General features: G+C 31.5%; 2 protein-coding genes across 4 annotated transcripts; one reads left to right on the top strand and one right to left on the bottom strand.

Moving 5' to 3' along the window:
- The first annotated feature begins 140 nt into the window (after positions 1 to 140).
- On the top strand, positions 141 to 1,442 carry LOC103848470 (cytochrome c6, chloroplastic). The gene is made up of 6 exons (XM_009125371.3): positions 141 to 311; positions 410 to 542; positions 660 to 757; positions 850 to 881; positions 1,011 to 1,074; positions 1,140 to 1,442. Exons 1-6 carry the CDS (start codon positions 249 to 251, stop codon positions 1,272 to 1,274), a joined length of 525 nt encoding a protein of 174 aa, XP_009123619.1. The 5' UTR covers positions 141 to 248; the 3' UTR covers positions 1,275 to 1,442.
- A 454-nt stretch (positions 1,443 to 1,896) lies between these two features.
- On the bottom strand, positions 1,897 to 3,887 carry LOC103848467 (glutathionyl-hydroquinone reductase YqjG). 3 transcript variants are annotated; one of them, XM_009125369.3, is made up of 6 exons: positions 3,582 to 3,886; positions 3,289 to 3,503; positions 3,021 to 3,197; positions 2,722 to 2,946; positions 2,500 to 2,628; positions 1,897 to 2,413 (listed from the first exon to the last, which is right to left on the bottom strand). In XM_009125369.3, exons 2-6 carry the CDS (start codon positions 3,499 to 3,501, stop codon positions 2,180 to 2,182), a joined length of 978 nt encoding a protein of 325 aa, XP_009123617.1. In that variant the 5' UTR covers positions 3,502 to 3,503; positions 3,582 to 3,886; the 3' UTR covers positions 1,897 to 2,179. The 3 variants fall into 3 exon arrangements, with proteins under 3 accessions (XP_009123617.1, XP_009123615.1, XP_009123616.1); XM_009125367.3 differs by having other exon boundaries at positions 3,645 to 3,885; XM_009125368.3 differs by having other exon boundaries at positions 3,289 to 3,887.
- Between the last annotated feature and the right edge of the window lie 14,102 nt (positions 3,888 to 17,989).

Below are 17,989 nucleotides of genomic sequence, written 5' to 3'. Positions count from 1 at the left end.
AAATAAAATGAATTTAAACAGATTGAGTGGTTGACAAATCGGTAACTTGTAACCATTCCGATTGAGTGAGAGTAGATTACAAAAATTCATAAATATTTCTAACTCCTACATTAAAAGTCACCCTATACTGTAACTCGTAACCATTCCGGTTTTCTCAGCTGTACCAAATTGGTAACCGGTTAAACCGTCTAAAAAGATAAGACGGGCTATTACACTTCATCATCCATCTACAACTGCAAAATCAAAAGATGAGGCTTCACTCTTCTCCTGCCTCTGCTCGCTGCTGCAACTTATTTTGTTCCTCCCACAAGGTTCTCTGTCTCTTTCGTCTATTGTCTGTATATTTGATATAAATTGTTTTATAAACACGACGCTGACATTTATATTCATATGCACTACTGTTCGAAAGGCCATCCCAAGAGAAAGCGAATGGAAGTTTCAAGTTCCTGTAAAGCACAAAGATTTGGAGTTTCTGATCAAGAGGTTTGCTGCTCCACTCACGGCGGTTATTCTTGCGGTTTCACCCATCTGTAATCCTCCAGGTAACACTAATAAAGAAGTTTAGATCAGTCCTCTGCTTCTTAAACTGAACAAGATTGGGAGAAAATTCTAGAATATTTTGTTGCTGTATTGGTTATTTCTTGTTTGGTGATATGTAGAATCTCTAGGCCAAACTTTGGATATACAAAGAGGAGCAACAGTGTTTAATAGAGCTTGTATTGGCTGTCATGATACAGGCGGAAACATTATTCAACCTGTGAGCTTTTAACACTTTTAATGAAAAATCAGTTATGAATCGTTCTTTGTTCTCTTCTTCTTAATAAATAAGCTCATATCCTTTCTTTCCAGGGAGCAACGCTTTTCCCAAGTGACCTCCAAAGGTAAGAACAACCAATGCTCTATGCTCCCAGGAGATGTCTTGTGTGCATCTATCAGATTCTGACAGGGAATAACTGGATAGACAGATATTTGTCTCTTATGGTTTGCTATGGTTTTTACCTTTTTCACAGAAATGGAGTTGATACTGAGGAAGAGATATACCGTGTTACCTACTTTGGAAAGGGAAGAATGCCGGTGAGATCTTCTTTCCATTTAGCTAAATGATCTGAAGAGATTTATGTCTGATGGTTTACTTACAGGGATTTGGGGAGAAATGCACACCGAGGGGACAGTGTACCTTTGGACCGCGGTTGCAGGACGAAGAGATCAAGCTTCTGTCTGAGTTTGTAAAACTCCAGGCTGACCAAGGTTGGCCAAACGTATCTACCGATTAGCTAGTAGCAACAAAGATTAGTACAGTTTAATACAGTAAAAACGTGCATCCTTACATTGATGTTTATGTGTACCTTTCATGTCTAAAATTCAATGTATGGTGGCAAATAATATGAGAATTGGGACGCTTCATTGCAAACAAATGCTTATGCTCCAAGATTTTCCTTGAAGTACAGCAAAACCAATACATATATCTTCATTTTCAAAACCAAGATGTTCCGTGAGAGCAAGCATAAGCTTCACTCCTTTCTTTGCATCGGATTCACCTAACTGCCATTCTCTGGTTCCTTAGTGTTTTGATGGAGTGGGGGTCTGTTGTTACTTTGAACTTGGAATAAACTGATGTTCTTCAACCTCAGCCGCTGAGTCCAACGCGGCTTCTATTTTGATGAATGTTCATGTTGTCTTCTTCTCTAAGAACTTGCTGGACATTCAAGTTAATAGGCTCAAAGTTCTCACCCGTTTTACATTTTGAAGGCTTGCATACACCGGGAGATCGTGGAATCAATCCCAGCAGCACACATTATACCGTTCCTCTGCGGTTGCACCGCAGCTGCTTTCAACAAGCTTCCACAAATCTGAACGTGCTTACATCATAGAATGTAAAGGTGACTAACAAGGCAATCAGCATGATCTTGATTTAGGTAATCAAATATCAAGAAAACGGACAAGGGTTCAATGTATTATTGACTTGCAACACACACACACACACACTCACACACATGTATTACCTACCGTCTTTAAAACTAGTGTTGGAACATACAAATCAATTTGCAAAATTCAGACATAACATAACTTGCAACACACACACATAAGTATTATTGACTTTAAAATTGAAGTACAAAAACATGTTTCTTTGAAGGATGTTATTTTTAGGACAGGTGATAAACATTGATATTTGATCTTTTCACGAGGAGAATCTGTCACGGTCGTGGGGCGAAGAGTAATCGATGTTTGGTCCATGAGGGATGATCCCAAACGGGTTTAACGTAGGGTGGCTTCCGTAATAATGCTGCTTGATGTGATCCATTTTCACAGTGCTGCTCATTCCATTGATTTGGTATACATCTTTTATGTAGTTGAAGATATTCGGATACTCTCTTAAGAGTCTCTTGTTGCATTTGAAGTGAACCGCGTAAACCTGCAACGCAATAAAAAAAGGATAACGTCAGAATCTTGAAGGGATTTATGTGATAGAAAAAAACAAACAAGAAGATTCAAAAAAACCTCATCAAATCTTATGAGGGTGACGAATAATCGAACATCTGCTTCGGTGAAAGTGTTCCCACAGATGTATCGTTGTTTTCCGAGTAATGCCTCACATCTATCTACTGCTTCAAACACTTGGTTCACTGCCTGCAGAAAGAAAAACAAAAAAGACCAACATCTATTATATTAGCTGTTCTGTTTTTTTTTTCTACTTAAAATAAAGATTTAAGGATTTTATACCTCATCGTAGGGTTCTTGTTTCCTAGCAAACCCACATCTATAAACACCATTGTTTATCCCGTTGAAAACCCATTCATTAGTCTCATCAATTGCTTCTTTAAGATGAGAAGGGTAAAGATCTAGTGACGGGTTTTTCGCAACACCATTGAACTCAGTGTTGAGCATCCTGATTATCTCTGAACTCTCATTGTTAACCACAGTCTTAAGCTTCTTATCCCACAGAATCTGAAAAAAAAAAAAAAAACAGAGACTTTTAAGATTTTCAAGAAACATAACAAGAGAGAATTCAACAAACTTACGGGAACAGTGTACTTTCCCATATAGTTGGGGCTAGCAATCTCATAGAGTTCTCTAACAGTCTTAGCACCATTAAGATAATCAGGCTCAGCTCCAGGGAGCTCAGAGTTCGAACCAGGGAAAACCCATCCTCTATGGTCATCAGTTTCTTTAGTTCTTCCCCAAATTGTGTGGCACGACTAAACCAAAATTAAAATAAAAAAAAAAACAATGCTTTTTAGGGAAAAGTATATTCAATAAAGCGAAAGAAAAAGGGTGATTAGTACTGACCGAGAAGGTGATAGCTTGGTCAAGACCTTTGAGCATCAAGAAAGAGAGACATCTACAAGCCCATGGACAAGCGTAGGAAATGTAAAGATGGTATCTTCCGGATTCAGGTGGGAACTGAGAAGCAGGATCTTGTGAGACAAAGCTGCGGAATGTAGACGCTGTTCTTACAAAAGCTCCTGATTCTGATGTCTCATCTACCCCAGACCTGGCCATATCTGTGCGTTACACAATTAAAAGATGATTCCTTTTTTAAGTTTTCAAGAAACGTCACATGATTATATATCAAATCGAACCTATAACACAATTGAAAAAAAGATTGATTATTTGCTAACAAGATCGGAGAGGTTGGAGAAAACCTGATGATGGTGTGTGTTTGAAGACAAGATCCAACAAAGATAGAGAGTGAAAGTCGCTCTTTTTGAACGATGACTTTTTGTGGTTAGAAAAGGATGTGTTGACTCAGCTGCTGCTTTTGTAGCGAAAGAGAAGGAAGGAGAAAATGACTTTTGCCTTTCGTTAGTCACTCGTCATTGCTTTTGTCACCCTCCCCCCAAACGAGTTGTTGACTCAGCTGCTTTTGTCACGCGTACCGTGTTAACTCAGTTCTAGAAAAAGCGTGCCGACTTTTTAGAACGGTTTATACGTCATGGATGACCGGGTCTTTTGTAACAGTCTGAACTAGGTCCGGGCATTTCGGGTATCACGTATCAGTTCGGTTCGAGTATTTTAGCTAACGGATAGTTTAGGTAGAGGCTAGAGAATCCATTTACTACCTAATCTACTTTTGGTTCGGGTTCGGTTCAGATAGTAAATTAGAAACGGGATTCCGGTTCTCATTTGGTTTTCAGATTACTTTAGATATTTTGGATAAAACTATCTGGATACTTTAAGATACTTTTGTGTAGTTTGGATACTTTATAATAATTTAGTTTTCTTCAAATATTTTCGGATATGTTAAATAGATTTTTAAATTATAAATAAATATATATATATATATATATATATCTATATAATATATAATATATAATATATAATATATAATATATAATTACTATTTTTATACATTTGGATACACGTTTGGTTCAGGTTCGGTTCAAGTTTGGTTCGGTTAGTTCTGATATAGAAATATAGGAACCATTCGAGTATTCGAGAGTTTCGGTTCGGTTCTTTGGTTCCGTTTTTTTTCTAGGTCTAGTATGAACCATAAAAATGATTATCCAAAAAAAATGAAAATGAGAAAGATCTGAAAAGAAAAGCAAAACCTGAAAAGAAAGTTACCAAGGTACATTTTCAAGACTATATCTTGGTTGGTCAGATGAGAATCATCAAGAAAAGGACTGATGAATTAATGAGTAGTTCCACAATGTCATATAAACCATTCATCACATACTGTTTCAGTGCACAGTTGCTCGACAAAGTATAGTGATCTCTAGTGTTCTTTTCCTTGTTAAAGGTTTTGGAGATTCTCTTTTTGAGAATATTATTCAAACTGGTTACTTCTTGTTTTGAAGCAAAGAGAGAAAAAAAACTTGAAATGAGCACCTAGGAAGGTGCAAAATTTTATATATTTAACTGAATAATCTTTGACCTTAAGCATATATAAGATCATGCACACATATATATAGCGAGAAACTTAAATTTTAAGTGAAATCTGACCGCAACTTAGAATAGTTTTCCACTTAGATCATTTTTGCAATGGCAAATTTACGAAGAAAGACTTCTAGAGAAGTTTTATATGATAAGCAAGTTATTTTTGTAATTGACCAAAATATTTCAGATATTTGACTTTTACAAAGAAAACTTCGTAGAAGTATTTTTTCTTCCCATCACATGAAGTCATGGAACTGTCGGCAACAAGTCTTTGTATGTTAGTTTTCTAATTAACCAATAGAGAAGACTTCATTGAAAAGTCATATCTGCAAAACTTCGGTCAACAAAACTTGTATGCTTATTAGAGAAGACTTCGAAGTCTTCTCTATTTTTTGTATTATAGAAGTCTTCTCTATTTTTTTATTAGAAAGAAAATGTATAAGACTTCTCTAGTAGTAGACCTATCTAAAAGTCTTCTACGAAAAACACACAAAATAGTCAATTGCAAAACTAACCTACTATTAACCAGAAGACTTCTCGCGAAGTCTTCTCCTTCAAAAAGTCTTCTTTGTGTGCAGATCTGAAAAAAAAAAAGAAATCATACCTACAACCCGTGAGATGCCTTGCTTAATTAGATTCTCCACGTACACAAAACTTCACACGGAAGATACCCACTTGTTATTAACTAAGAATCAAGAGCATGAGTAACTCTAATAAGCTCAAAAATTTTATGACCAAGATTTTGGGGTTTTGGATGAAATTAGTGAAAAAGTAAAAAAGAAATAGTTTGTGTGGATAAGAAATGAGGAAAACAAGACTATATATCAATTTTAGGTGTATTTAGAGCTTGATATTGGTTGTTAATGATGGTTGGTATATTGATGACAATGACAATATTGTAAATACTTGATGAAAATGAGAATATCAAGATGAGGATGATTGAGTAAAAATCTCATTTTTTGAAAAAATAATAATAGCATTTTCATGAATAACTTGAACTTTTTGGGTGAATACAAAAAAATGAAAGTTCCAAAAAAGAGAGGTCATATTTGCATTTGACTTACAGTTTTGAGTCATTTTTGAAAAAAAACACCATCTACTCTATTAAAATAGAGTCCTATTTTTTTATCTACTATACACAAGTCTATGTTAGACCATTCATTAGAAATTTAACTAAACATCCTAAAATTACTCATATATGATATTCTCCTAACAAAAACAATATACATCTAAACAATAACATTTCTAAGAAAACATAAATATATTATCATTAGTTAATTATTATTTGACTGTTTATCATATTTAATATAGACCATATTTTATATATTCCAATAACTATTTTTAAAATTAATTAGTTTAGCCTAATTCTTTTTAAATTATCAAATTAAATTTTTATATAAAACAAAATAAATAATATTTTATTGGTTGTAACATTTTATGTTGATATTTTTAGTAAAAATAAAAACACTAAACTGAAATATAATATATTAAATAAAATAATATTTAAAATATAACAAAAATAATTTAATTTATTCACATAAAAACATTTCGAGAATAAAAATTTCTAAACAAAGAAGCTAATTTTTTTTTTATTAATTCATATAAAACTAATGTTTAAAATTAAACTATTAATATTGATGTTGCATTTTAAATAAATAAACAAAAATACTTCATTAATATATGATTTGTACAATATCATCAAACAAATTTCAACAAATATAAATTTTTAAAATAAAAATTATATACATAAAATTGATATTAGATACATATCTTTAAAACATATTTTATATTTTAAATATTAATTAAAAAATATAAATACATCCGCACGGATGTGCGGGTTAATATCTAGTTTTATTTATAGTTAGGTATTGATTTTCAGAAAAAAACATGGTGTTTTTTTTTTTGTAATAAACATGCGATTAATGATGACATATATGGTCTCATTATTTCGTTGTTAATCACCTATTACGATGAAATAATAATGAAACGTACATCATTGTTATTAGGACAATTAAATTAGTAGTAACTTCGTCGTAACACATTTCGTCGTAAAAAAGGACGTAATGTTACTTCTAAGTTATTCATCGTATTTATGTCATAACATTTCGTCGTTATGTAGTCGTAAATTTATGTTGTTAACAAAATATTAAAAAGCCTCAAATATTATGACCAATTATTGGTCGTAAGTCTAACGATTAACATCGACTGTCAATGTTAATTGGTTGTAAATGTTACGACTTATAAATGTCGAATCTAGTATCAGGAAAAAAGTATTTGAAAATTTTAATTTTCTTATATTTTTTGACTTTAAAAAAAAATTAAAATAAAAATATAATATATAAATATTTACATATCCAAAATATTACAAACCAAAAATGTAAATAAACTATAGCATATAGTTCAAATCATCATATAGATCTGGACTATGGTGATCGGTGCGTCGATCCATTCCGCCTACTCCTCTGGGGTAGGGCCGCGGTGAACGAACTGATGAACAGAATCCCAGGCCCACATAATCTCTGGGTTCCCTGATGCGATGAGATCGAACATCCTTTCCATGGTCCTCAACTGAGCCCTCATGTCATCTTGTTCCTCCCAGAGAAATGCAATGACATTGTTGGCCGCCGTCAAATCCACACACAGCTGAGAATCTTCTTGCCTTCCAGCAGCGTAGGCTGAAGTCGCCCTCGGGACATTGTTAACCAAACCGATGCCTATCATCTGTACCCTTTTCTTGGTAACAACCTTCAATTGAATTAAAAAAAAAACTAATTAGTAAAATAGTAAATAATATTAAAAAAGTATGTGTATATATGAAAATATTATTATTACCTCTTCAAAGATCTTGTCCTTCTCTTGTGTGGTCAACTGGACCGGTGAGCCATCTGGAGTCTATTGCGTTAACTGAGTCTGACGCTCTTCGATTTGAGCCTTCACATCGTTGTAGATCTTTTCCGATCTAGGATCCACAAAATTGCCAGCTTGGGTATGGTGTGTCTCTTTGAAAAGTTGGGAAAGAGACGGTACTTCTGCTTTACGAACGGCCTAAAAACGTTAAATATATTATAATACTATATAAGTAGATATTAATTAATTAATAGAAATTAAATGAGTTATACGCGGACGAGATCTACGCCATGACAGAAGAGGGACACCAGCACCTTCTCTCCGATTCCCAAATTTCTCTCCTAGACCAGGGACAAACTCAAAAACCCATATTAAGAGCGCATGAACACAGCCATGAAGTGTGTAACTCTTCTTTCCATCATAGGTGAGTACTTTAATAGACTCAAGAAGGCTGGTAAATCCTACACGACCCCATGGATATCGTTGGAAAGCTTCTGGATCCATCACTCTTTTAGCACAATGTAAAGGGATTCTGTTGTTGCTTGAAATTCCAAATATCCCAATATGCATAGCAGACACAACAAACCTATCATCACTCGCTTCTCTCGAGACCAATTTCTGCAAATAGGAAAAAGGGCTTGGCTCTTTCAATGTAGGTCCTTCTGATGTCGGCACGTTCATCTCCATCCAGAAACTTTCATGCTCCACATCCCAAATCTCATTCTTGTCGAAAGAATCACAATTTAGCCCCGTAATTTCTCCAAACTCGTACAAAGAAAACCGCAGCGGCATACAGTCTATCAAGGACCACATCTCATGAATGCTCTTGATAGCCAATTGATTGGCGAGAAAATGGTGAACGCAAGAAGCAGACCAAGTGTATTCCAACTCTTTTAGCTTCAGAATCACTCTAACAGCTGATTCCCTCAACTCAGACACAACATCATCCCCGACAGCTTCTAGCACTGTTTGAATGTTGGCCAAAAAACAACTATGGTTCATGATCCTACTCTGAATTGGGGTTTTATCAACATCATACAGCCTTTTCAGATAATTTCTTGCACCCGAAGAAGAAGCCATACCTAAAAAAAAAGAAGAAGCAATGTTACTATCCGATGAAAACATCAGACCCAAAAAGGAAACAATTTCAAACAATCAAATAGAATCTTTCACAATTCTCACGTTTTTTAATTAAATTGATTTGAAATTTGAAGTTTAGAAGAAATTGGGAATTAGGGTTCCAATTTTTTTACTTGGAATCAACTAATAAACAATAACAAAAACTCGAATAGCATAGATTAAAGACTCACGGATTAGAGTAAGCTGCAACTGAAACCAGATGTGACTGAGCCGAAATCGATTTGGGTTTGTCCAGAAACAAGGAGACGGAGACAAAGGCCGATGTGACTGAGACAAAAACGATTTGCTTTTCTCGTGACGGAAAAGAGAGGGTCGGAGATGGAGATGACGGAGACAACGGAGACGACGAGGAGAGGTTTTGTGACGGAAAAGAGAGGATCGGAGATGGAGATGACGGAGACGGCGAGGAGAGGTTTTGTGTTTCTGTCGTTGTCGAACCCCGACAAAAAGTAAATTCTTTATTCCTTTTTTTTTAATTTTGGTATAATTATTAATAATGGCAAAATCGTAAATTTCAATGTTCTGAAAGTTACTCTAGTAGTTTCAAATTTATAGGAGTTACTCTATTATTTCATGATTGTTTAGAGTCTTTCTAAGTAGTTTCTCTATAAACATTCATATGTTCCTATACCCTATTTGGCCGTCTCTTGCAAAACACGAAAATGAAGGATTTTCAATCTCTAGGTGTTTTCTCTTAAGATAGCTGTTTAAATTTTTATTACTAATTGGGTTTTCGATGTAAGTCTTTTGTTTAGTTGAGTACAATATACTTTATATTCGACGATTATTATATTTTAAATTATAGGATCAGATACTACCAAGAAGATGGTGTTGCCAATTCATCTTTTCCTGATTCACAGATGGAGTTTGTTAGTTCTGGCGTACCAACCATGACTCTTTCCAAGGTCAAATTCATATCAGGGATGAAGTGTAATGCTATTTATCCAGATGCTCGGGGCTATCTTTATGCAGAATTTCGTACTGCTTTTGTCTGGGATAATAAGATACACGATTGGAGACCCCGACCTAGGACGTATACACGTGTGGATCTGTCATTGCTAAATATCCTGATGTTTTCCATGCTCATACGCCGATCTTATGACTGTTAATGGTTTTGTTTATCATACCTTTAAGGACGCTTACATGACATTCGTATTTGATAACAAGCATTGATCACATCATTTCTTTAACTATTGTTCTACTATTTAATGATTTACCTTTTTAATTTAAATGCATAATAATTAATAAAATAAAACAGCTGGGTGACAGATTTTCATCATTGTTAAGAGTTATATTTTGTTATTGACCAAACTAGTTTTAATATAAAACATCATAAACGATTCGCCAATTTTATATACCTTCTGAAAAACTACATAAGATCAACTTTGCCTAAAAACTTTATATGATGTTATTGAGATAACTTGATAACATCATTTCAAACATATGCTGACATTCATTATGTCTCATTATTATAGTATGGAATTGGTATTATTAAATAATAATTTTCTAAGCAACTATATCTTTTTTAATACAAAACATGTTAAACCGAGGGGAAGCAATTCTCAACTAGAATTAGATATTTTCAAGTTGTTTTCTACTTTTGAGTATTGTTTTCTTCTCTAAATAAACACGACAACTTATACATCTTTGTCCTCACTGAACCCAGATCAAGAAAACAAAAAAAAGTATTCAAGTTAAGCTTTTACGAAGATGGAAAATCAAATTACCATCTCCTGGATTGTACTACTTGAAATTGATTTTGGTTGTTTTTGAGGTTAGTTGTTTAACTTAATTTTTAGTTCTCTGTTATACATCCTTATCGATTTTGAATTATTAGATTGCATGTACAAATGAATATCGTTTAGAGTTATGTTTATTCGATGGGATTATATATATGGTAGCATGTTCAAATATATGTTTTTATAGTTGTACCATGTCCATTTTAGGGAAAAAAAATCCAAGCAACAATTCCTCATAAATGTGTGATATACTTTGTTGATGAATTTCGGGAAAACATGTGGTATTCTATCAATGATTTCAAGAGAAAAAAAATGTTGGTAGAACGAGGACAACAGATAACATCTTTAAGCTCAAATTCACTATATCAACCATGTTAAGAACATTCCTTATGTATCAACTTCGTTGTTTTTCTATCCTTAATAATTCGTTGATATTATCAAGAGGAGGCTTGACTTCAAAACTTATTTTGGTAAGTAATCATAACTTACCTTATTCTAAAAGTTATTATCATTTTGATTGTTTAATTAAATATTTTTCCAGATGTTATTGGCATGGTAATTAATTGTACACCACTCTAATTCCTTTTGAATGACAAAACTAAAAAACAATATCTTGCATTTCTGAGTTTCTTGATTGAAGATGATAGGTGTGTTCATTGTTACTATATAGGTCTATATATTAGTATATATACTATTTAATAATAACAAATTTGTTATACATAGCGAACCTATAATCGTATGTTGTTATTACGTTTTTGGCATATTAATCAGTTCCCAGATGGTATTTTTGTAGTTATTTTTAATATTAGTTATTACCCCTGTTAGAAACTACGCTAGGCGCTAGTCGGGCGGACGAGACGGGCCTAGCGAGTTAACAATTAATCGGGGAGTAATCGGGGAGTAATCGGGGCCTAGTTTTAAATATTTTTTTTTATTTTTATAAATATATTATGAATCATTAATAAGTTTGCATGACAATAGACAATTATTTGAAGTAGTCTGGTGGTTAACATAATCTTGGCTAATCGTAAGGACCTGGGTTCGACCTTAGAGGTACGCGATTTTTTTCTTTTTATTTTATTTGCCTTTAATGAAGGGTACTAGCGTCATTTCGTCTTCATCTTCTCCAACTGTGTTTAGGGTTTTCGATTTTACAGCTTTTCCATGGCCGTAAAACGCTTACAATCACACATATCATCGGATTTTAGTGTGTTTTCATGTTTTTATACTTAAAACCTATAGACCTGTCATAAAATACAAGATTTAAGCATTCAAAACTCAAAAAAAAAAAAAAAATTGTTGTTGCCGATTTATTGGCCGACTACAGCCAACTCGCCACGGCCAAGCACCGCCGAGCGCCTCCTCGCCGACTAATCGCCCGTAGTACCCGCGTTTTCGAACAGGGGTTATTACCCACATTAAAATTTAGTATGTCATTTACCTCCAAATTTAGTTATTTTTACAGGATTCAACGAATACAACCAAGTACAGTGGGACCCTGACGTGCCTGAAGTTAATGTGCTACGATCAATGTATGTTTGTATATACTTATTGGTTTAATTATTTTATAAATTTATTGTTTATTTTTTTTTAAACTTCTACTGTATATACTATTTATCATTAAGTTATAATTTTTTTCTTTTTAGATATGTGATGAATTGGTCACAAGCAGTTGAAACTATGCATCAATGTTCAGTTTTCAGTTCAGTTCATGTTTGTTTTTCTCGGTTTTTTGTCTTTTTGGTTCTAGAAATATAGAAACCATTCAATTATTTATGAAACTTTCTTTAGTTTTGGTTTGGTTATTTTGGTCATCGGTTTAGTTCGGGTACCAATCATAAGAACAACTAATATCCAATAAACTTTTGGTTCCAATTCGGTTCTGATTTTTGGTTAATTTTTGATAATTCGCGTAAAAATCAGATCTTTTCAGTTTTGAGATTTAATATCGGATAATCCAGATAAATTCTAATATTGAAACAAAAACTATTTGGATAATTTTATTATTTCGGGTAACTCAAATAATTTTAAATATTTTGAATAAATAAATATGCGGGTATTTCATATTTTAGTAATATTATTTTTTGGTAATTTTAAAACTAAATATAACTTATATTTTAAGTACTCATTCGGTTCTAACACGGTTTTAGTTTTTCAGTTTCAGAAATATATGAACTGCTCGGTTATTTGTGAAATATTTCAGTTTCAGATTCACCTTTTTGTCGGCTTCGATTCACCTTTTTCTTCTTAATTAATATGCTGAGGCATAGTTGAAACCATAGTGATAGAACATGTTTTGTTATTTTTTGTTTGCACATTTTTATTGTATTTATTTTTTGCACATGTTCAGTGGTGGCACATATTTGTTTTTTTTCAAATTTTTTGGGTATTTGGTTTATAAATAATATTTTATTTTTTTGGTAATTTTATAAATAAATAAAATTACTATTTTTGGTTTTTATTTGGTTCTATGATACGATTTTAATTTTTCAGCTTAAAAAATATATAAAATGCTCGATTGTTTGTGAATTTCTGTTTAGTTTTGGATTGTCCTTTTTGTTGCCTTCATTTCGGTTTTTGGTTCTTAATTTTATATGCACGCATAATTGAAATATAAGTGGTGTCACATGTTTTGTTATTTTTTGGTTGCACAAGTAATTTTTTCTTTGTTGCGTAATATTGTTATGGAAATAGTGTGTGTTGAGAGACACGAAACTTAACCCTCATTGTAAATATGTTTTGAGCAATTCTGTGTGATTGTTTTTTTTTGTGTGTGTTGTGCCATCATTTTGAGAGTGAATGTTATATTATGATATCTAGGAAGTCGTGTTATGGAAAAAATTTTATGGGGTTGATGTTATTTCATGTGATATTTCATACTTGCCATGGTCCATGAACTGCGAGTCACCAGAGAGCCTCGTGAAATTATCAACCATCCATCTCGCCTTCTTTGCGTTTACCTTTTATCTACCAAGAGCATGTCGACACTCATAAGTTCACTTTCTTTCTTCGCCTTCCAAGCCTCCCCAACAGGAGAAATCGCACCTCGACTGGTTTAGGACAACGTTCGGCTTTCAATTCAATTAAAAGTAGGTCATTGTGGGCATTGAAGATAACTGAACTGCAGAGAGTGGATGTGAAATTTTTTTTGATAAGAAGAAAGAATGTGAAATGATTTGATGGGATTTGTGATTTTTAGTGAATCCAATTATGGTATATATAGTTATAGGTGTAGTTTTCAGATATTTCCATGGTGGTGTGAGTGAACTAATGAATGCGAGAGAGTGGAGGTAGTGATGGAATCATTATAGTGGTTGATTGAATTCGGGGGGAAGGGGTTATGTAAACCAACAGTTGTTGTTGGCTAATTTGTTCCGATCATACATGATCGAAGAAGAAAGACTTCTGGGCAGAGATTCTGGAATAATGATAAGTCTAAACAAATAAATGAAATGCAATATGAGGCTTTGTAAGTAGACAATCCATTTTTTAGAAACAAAGAGTGAGGAAACAACGCCACGTGTCACATTTTAGAATAGCTTTCACTGAGGTAGCGCATGGTGGAGTCTTTCTAGTCAACTTTATTAGTATATATATATATATATATATATATATATATATATATATATATATATATATATATATCAAGTATATAAGTATCAATTATACAGTGATAATAATGATAACATTATAAGCAGATCTTCTTTGCAAAGGAATCCGATTAAGACTCATCAGACTGGAGTGATGTTTTTATTTGGAAACTGAAATGGGATCTATGATATGTTTAAACTCTTTATAATTATTGTTAAATAATTAAATCAATATATTTAATTTCATTATACTTAGATTCTATTTACTCCTATATTTTTTTGATCACCAAAACAAAGTATACCGTCTGGTTATTACAAATCAATATGCATGATTTATTTATTTCATATACCTATATATGATACAAATTTAAACGAAATATATATCTTATTAAAACAGAAACATTGTGTTGGACCTAACATTTGTTTTGTAAATTAAATACACTTTTTTACTTTATAGTTAAACCTACATTAAATCGCTAATATTCTTTTTTTTATATTACTATTTATATTTCCAAAATATCTTTATATTATTATCTATGTTTCCAAACATACTATAATTAATCTTGTGTCCAAACAATACAAAATATTAGATCTCATATTTTTAATAACTTCTAATAATTTTCTTTCAAATTATTTAGCTGAATTACATAATTAAAATAAATCAAATAATTTATAAAACAACAAAATAAATAGAACTTAATTTTACAGGTTTAAATACTACAAAACATTTCAATCAATAATAAATCAATTAAATTTATGTATTATTTTATTTATATTTCCTAAATACTGGTTATATCATTTATTTAAGTAATATAATAATTTAATAATATCCATTACATAATATAATATATATATATATGTATATATATATATATATGTTGTACATTGTACAATGAATCACTTATATTCCACGAGCGCAAAATCAGATTTGTGAATCTTTCCTTAGAGAGCTTTATTTTATTGGTTATTCTATTCCGGTCTGGTTACTCAAACCACCTCAAGTTTGAGTAGTAGAACAGCCGTTCATAGTTAAAAAAATTATACAACAAATATAATAACAAAAAGAATTATAAAAAATAATTTAAAATATATGTTATCCAAAGAAAAATGCTTAACACTAATTGTTAACAAAAAATTTAAACCGATTATAATATAAACCAATTTATTAAGAAAATAAATTATACAAAACAATTTTAATAAAATTAATTAAGTTATATAAAAATGAGTAATATGATCAAGTGTTGGTCTTGTTTATGGCTCTTTGTTTAAAGGGATTGTGTTGTTAAACTTTATGTTGAATGAAAATTTCAGATGACAAAAAAAAAAAAAAGATCAAGACATATTTATAGTTCTTAATTATTTTATATCTATCATTTCTCTATGTATATAGTGTGAATCATGTCGAGTTTAATAAGAGAATAAAATAGTGTTTTTCACTGACTCCACTCCTAAAGCACCACACGAAAGACATTGAGAAAAAACTATTATATGTCAATATATTAATAAAACACTTTGTTATATGTAAAAAGAAAATATTTGTATATAGCTAACAAAGAAAGGTCCGTAGCAATTTGTTAATTGATAGATGATATATAAATATGTTTTACATCAAATATATTTTAGAAGTTTCTTAGAAAAAATTGTATGTATATAGAGTTACAAAAAAAAAATTGTATGTATTACCTTCTAAGGAAACAATTACGAGAAAAAATATATAAAAATCTAAAATAGTTAATAACAATCAATGGGAGTCAATACAAAATATCTGATGAAAATTCATACGATATTTGTTAAATTTACTTGACTTAAAAATCTCTCAACTTTGAGAATTATCAAACTCCACAAAAATTTTGGTTCCAATAACCCCTCCTTATCCACTATAAGGTAATTTTACATGCATTGCACCACTACGAATTTGCGTAAGTTTGGCTGTTACATTTTCGGGGAATCATATAATAGATTTTTTAATAAACTTTATATTCTAGACCTTTAGTTTTATCGTTTTAAATAATATTTTGTCAAATTCTGAACTAAAGGGATTCCGCTTACTTAGAAAATATATTAGTAAGTTGCACATAAAGGTTGCACAAAATTAAAGACCGTATATTCGTACTCCCTCCATTTTCAATAAATGATGTTTATGAAAAAAAAAATTGTTTCCGAATAAAGTTTTCACAAATTTTATGAAATTTTGAATATCTAACTTTAGTAAGTTTGTTTACATTTATTTCTTATGATCGGTTAAATTGGTTTTATTTAACGATGTCTTTCTGCAAAACCTAAGAGACCAAGAAAACATAGCGTATATATTTTTTGTTGCATAGTAGAGGCCAGAGGGTCATATAGATAGTCTCCTTTATTAAAAGATTAAAGGGAACCAGCTAAATAAACAATAATTAAAGATAAAACGTGGACTACAGTTGCTACTTCTGGTCAAGGTTTCCATTTTATGCATGTTCCAAAAATGGATAACCCAGAATATATCACATTCATCTACCTACATTAAGCACTCATGAGTCATGAGTAATCGTGACATATAAAGAACTGCTGACCGCTAAATGAAATCAACATCACGGTCACGAAACATGACTTGAATGTTGGTTTCGAATTATTAAATTGAATGGTAGACTTTGAAAATATATTTTTACAGGATTACTTGGAATAATAGATGATTTTTTTGTCTTATGTAATATGCAGTTGATGCAATGTTTTTTATATATCTTATTTTATGCAGTCAGAATGTCACATGCGTTGATCGAGGAACAACAAAAAGTTCACCCTAAAAGAATTAATATTGATCTAAACTTGGGCAAGGGTTTTCTCCTTTACACTTTTTCTTCTTTAGATTCTATAAAAAAGTTGTTCAAAATAATAAAGTAAAGTTCAAATAATAAAAGTAATTTCGTTTGTTTAAATAGAATATTCTAACTCAAGTTAACTAACTATCAATATTGTAATTGGATATCATTTTTTTTTTTAATTTTAGCTCTATCGAAATTGGAATAATATCAATTTATTACTTACTAGTAGAAAGAAAATGAGCAGTTTACTTTTATTATTTTAAACACATGAAGAATTCTTATCATTTCTGTGGCACCGGCTAATTGTTGCTTAATTGGCATGTATTATTTTTCTTTTTATTACGACAGTTTGTATTTTGATTGAAGTTTTATTTATTACATGTAATTCTATATTTTTACATTTTTATGGTTCCACCATTTAAACTTTCTAGCATACACCAGATGATAATATCTTGCATTTGCCATTAGCATTTTCAGATTTGATTTACCATAACTTCTACAACGTGTGGTTTATATGCATATGTACATTTTATCTATGCAAACTTGGTATTCAGGTTAAGATTTTTGTATTTTTGTTAGTTTTAGTGTTTTGTCATGTAGACCAAACAATATTGTGCTCCTTAGACAAATTCCACTTCATAGATACTCTAACTCTAATAAAAGTATTCAAGTAATAAAAGAAAATAAAAAAATTAAAGCAAAAAAAATGAAGAAAAAGACAATGTAAATATCTCATTTCGATATCATGTCACACTCCTAACCACACTTGTTAACATTTAAATTTAATCAGTTAATTCAATTAATATTACAATAATAAGTTTATTTGATTAGCACCATTTTTAGATACCAGTGCAATACATTTGCTTTTAAAAAGAAATGAGCCTTATGAAGCAAGGAAAACAACAAGTCACCAACTAAGAACGTAGCCAAACAGAGCGTTAAGGTAATTAATATACATAAATTAATTTTTTTTTTTGTGAAACGATTCGATTAC

This window comes from Brassica rapa, chromosome A02, assembly GCF_000309985.2.
Source record: "Brassica rapa cultivar Chiifu-401-42 chromosome A02, CAAS_Brap_v3.01, whole genome shotgun sequence".
Taxonomy (NCBI): Eukaryota; Viridiplantae; Streptophyta; class Magnoliopsida; order Brassicales; family Brassicaceae; genus Brassica; species Brassica rapa.
This window is presented reverse-complemented; position numbering and strand designations above follow the sequence as displayed.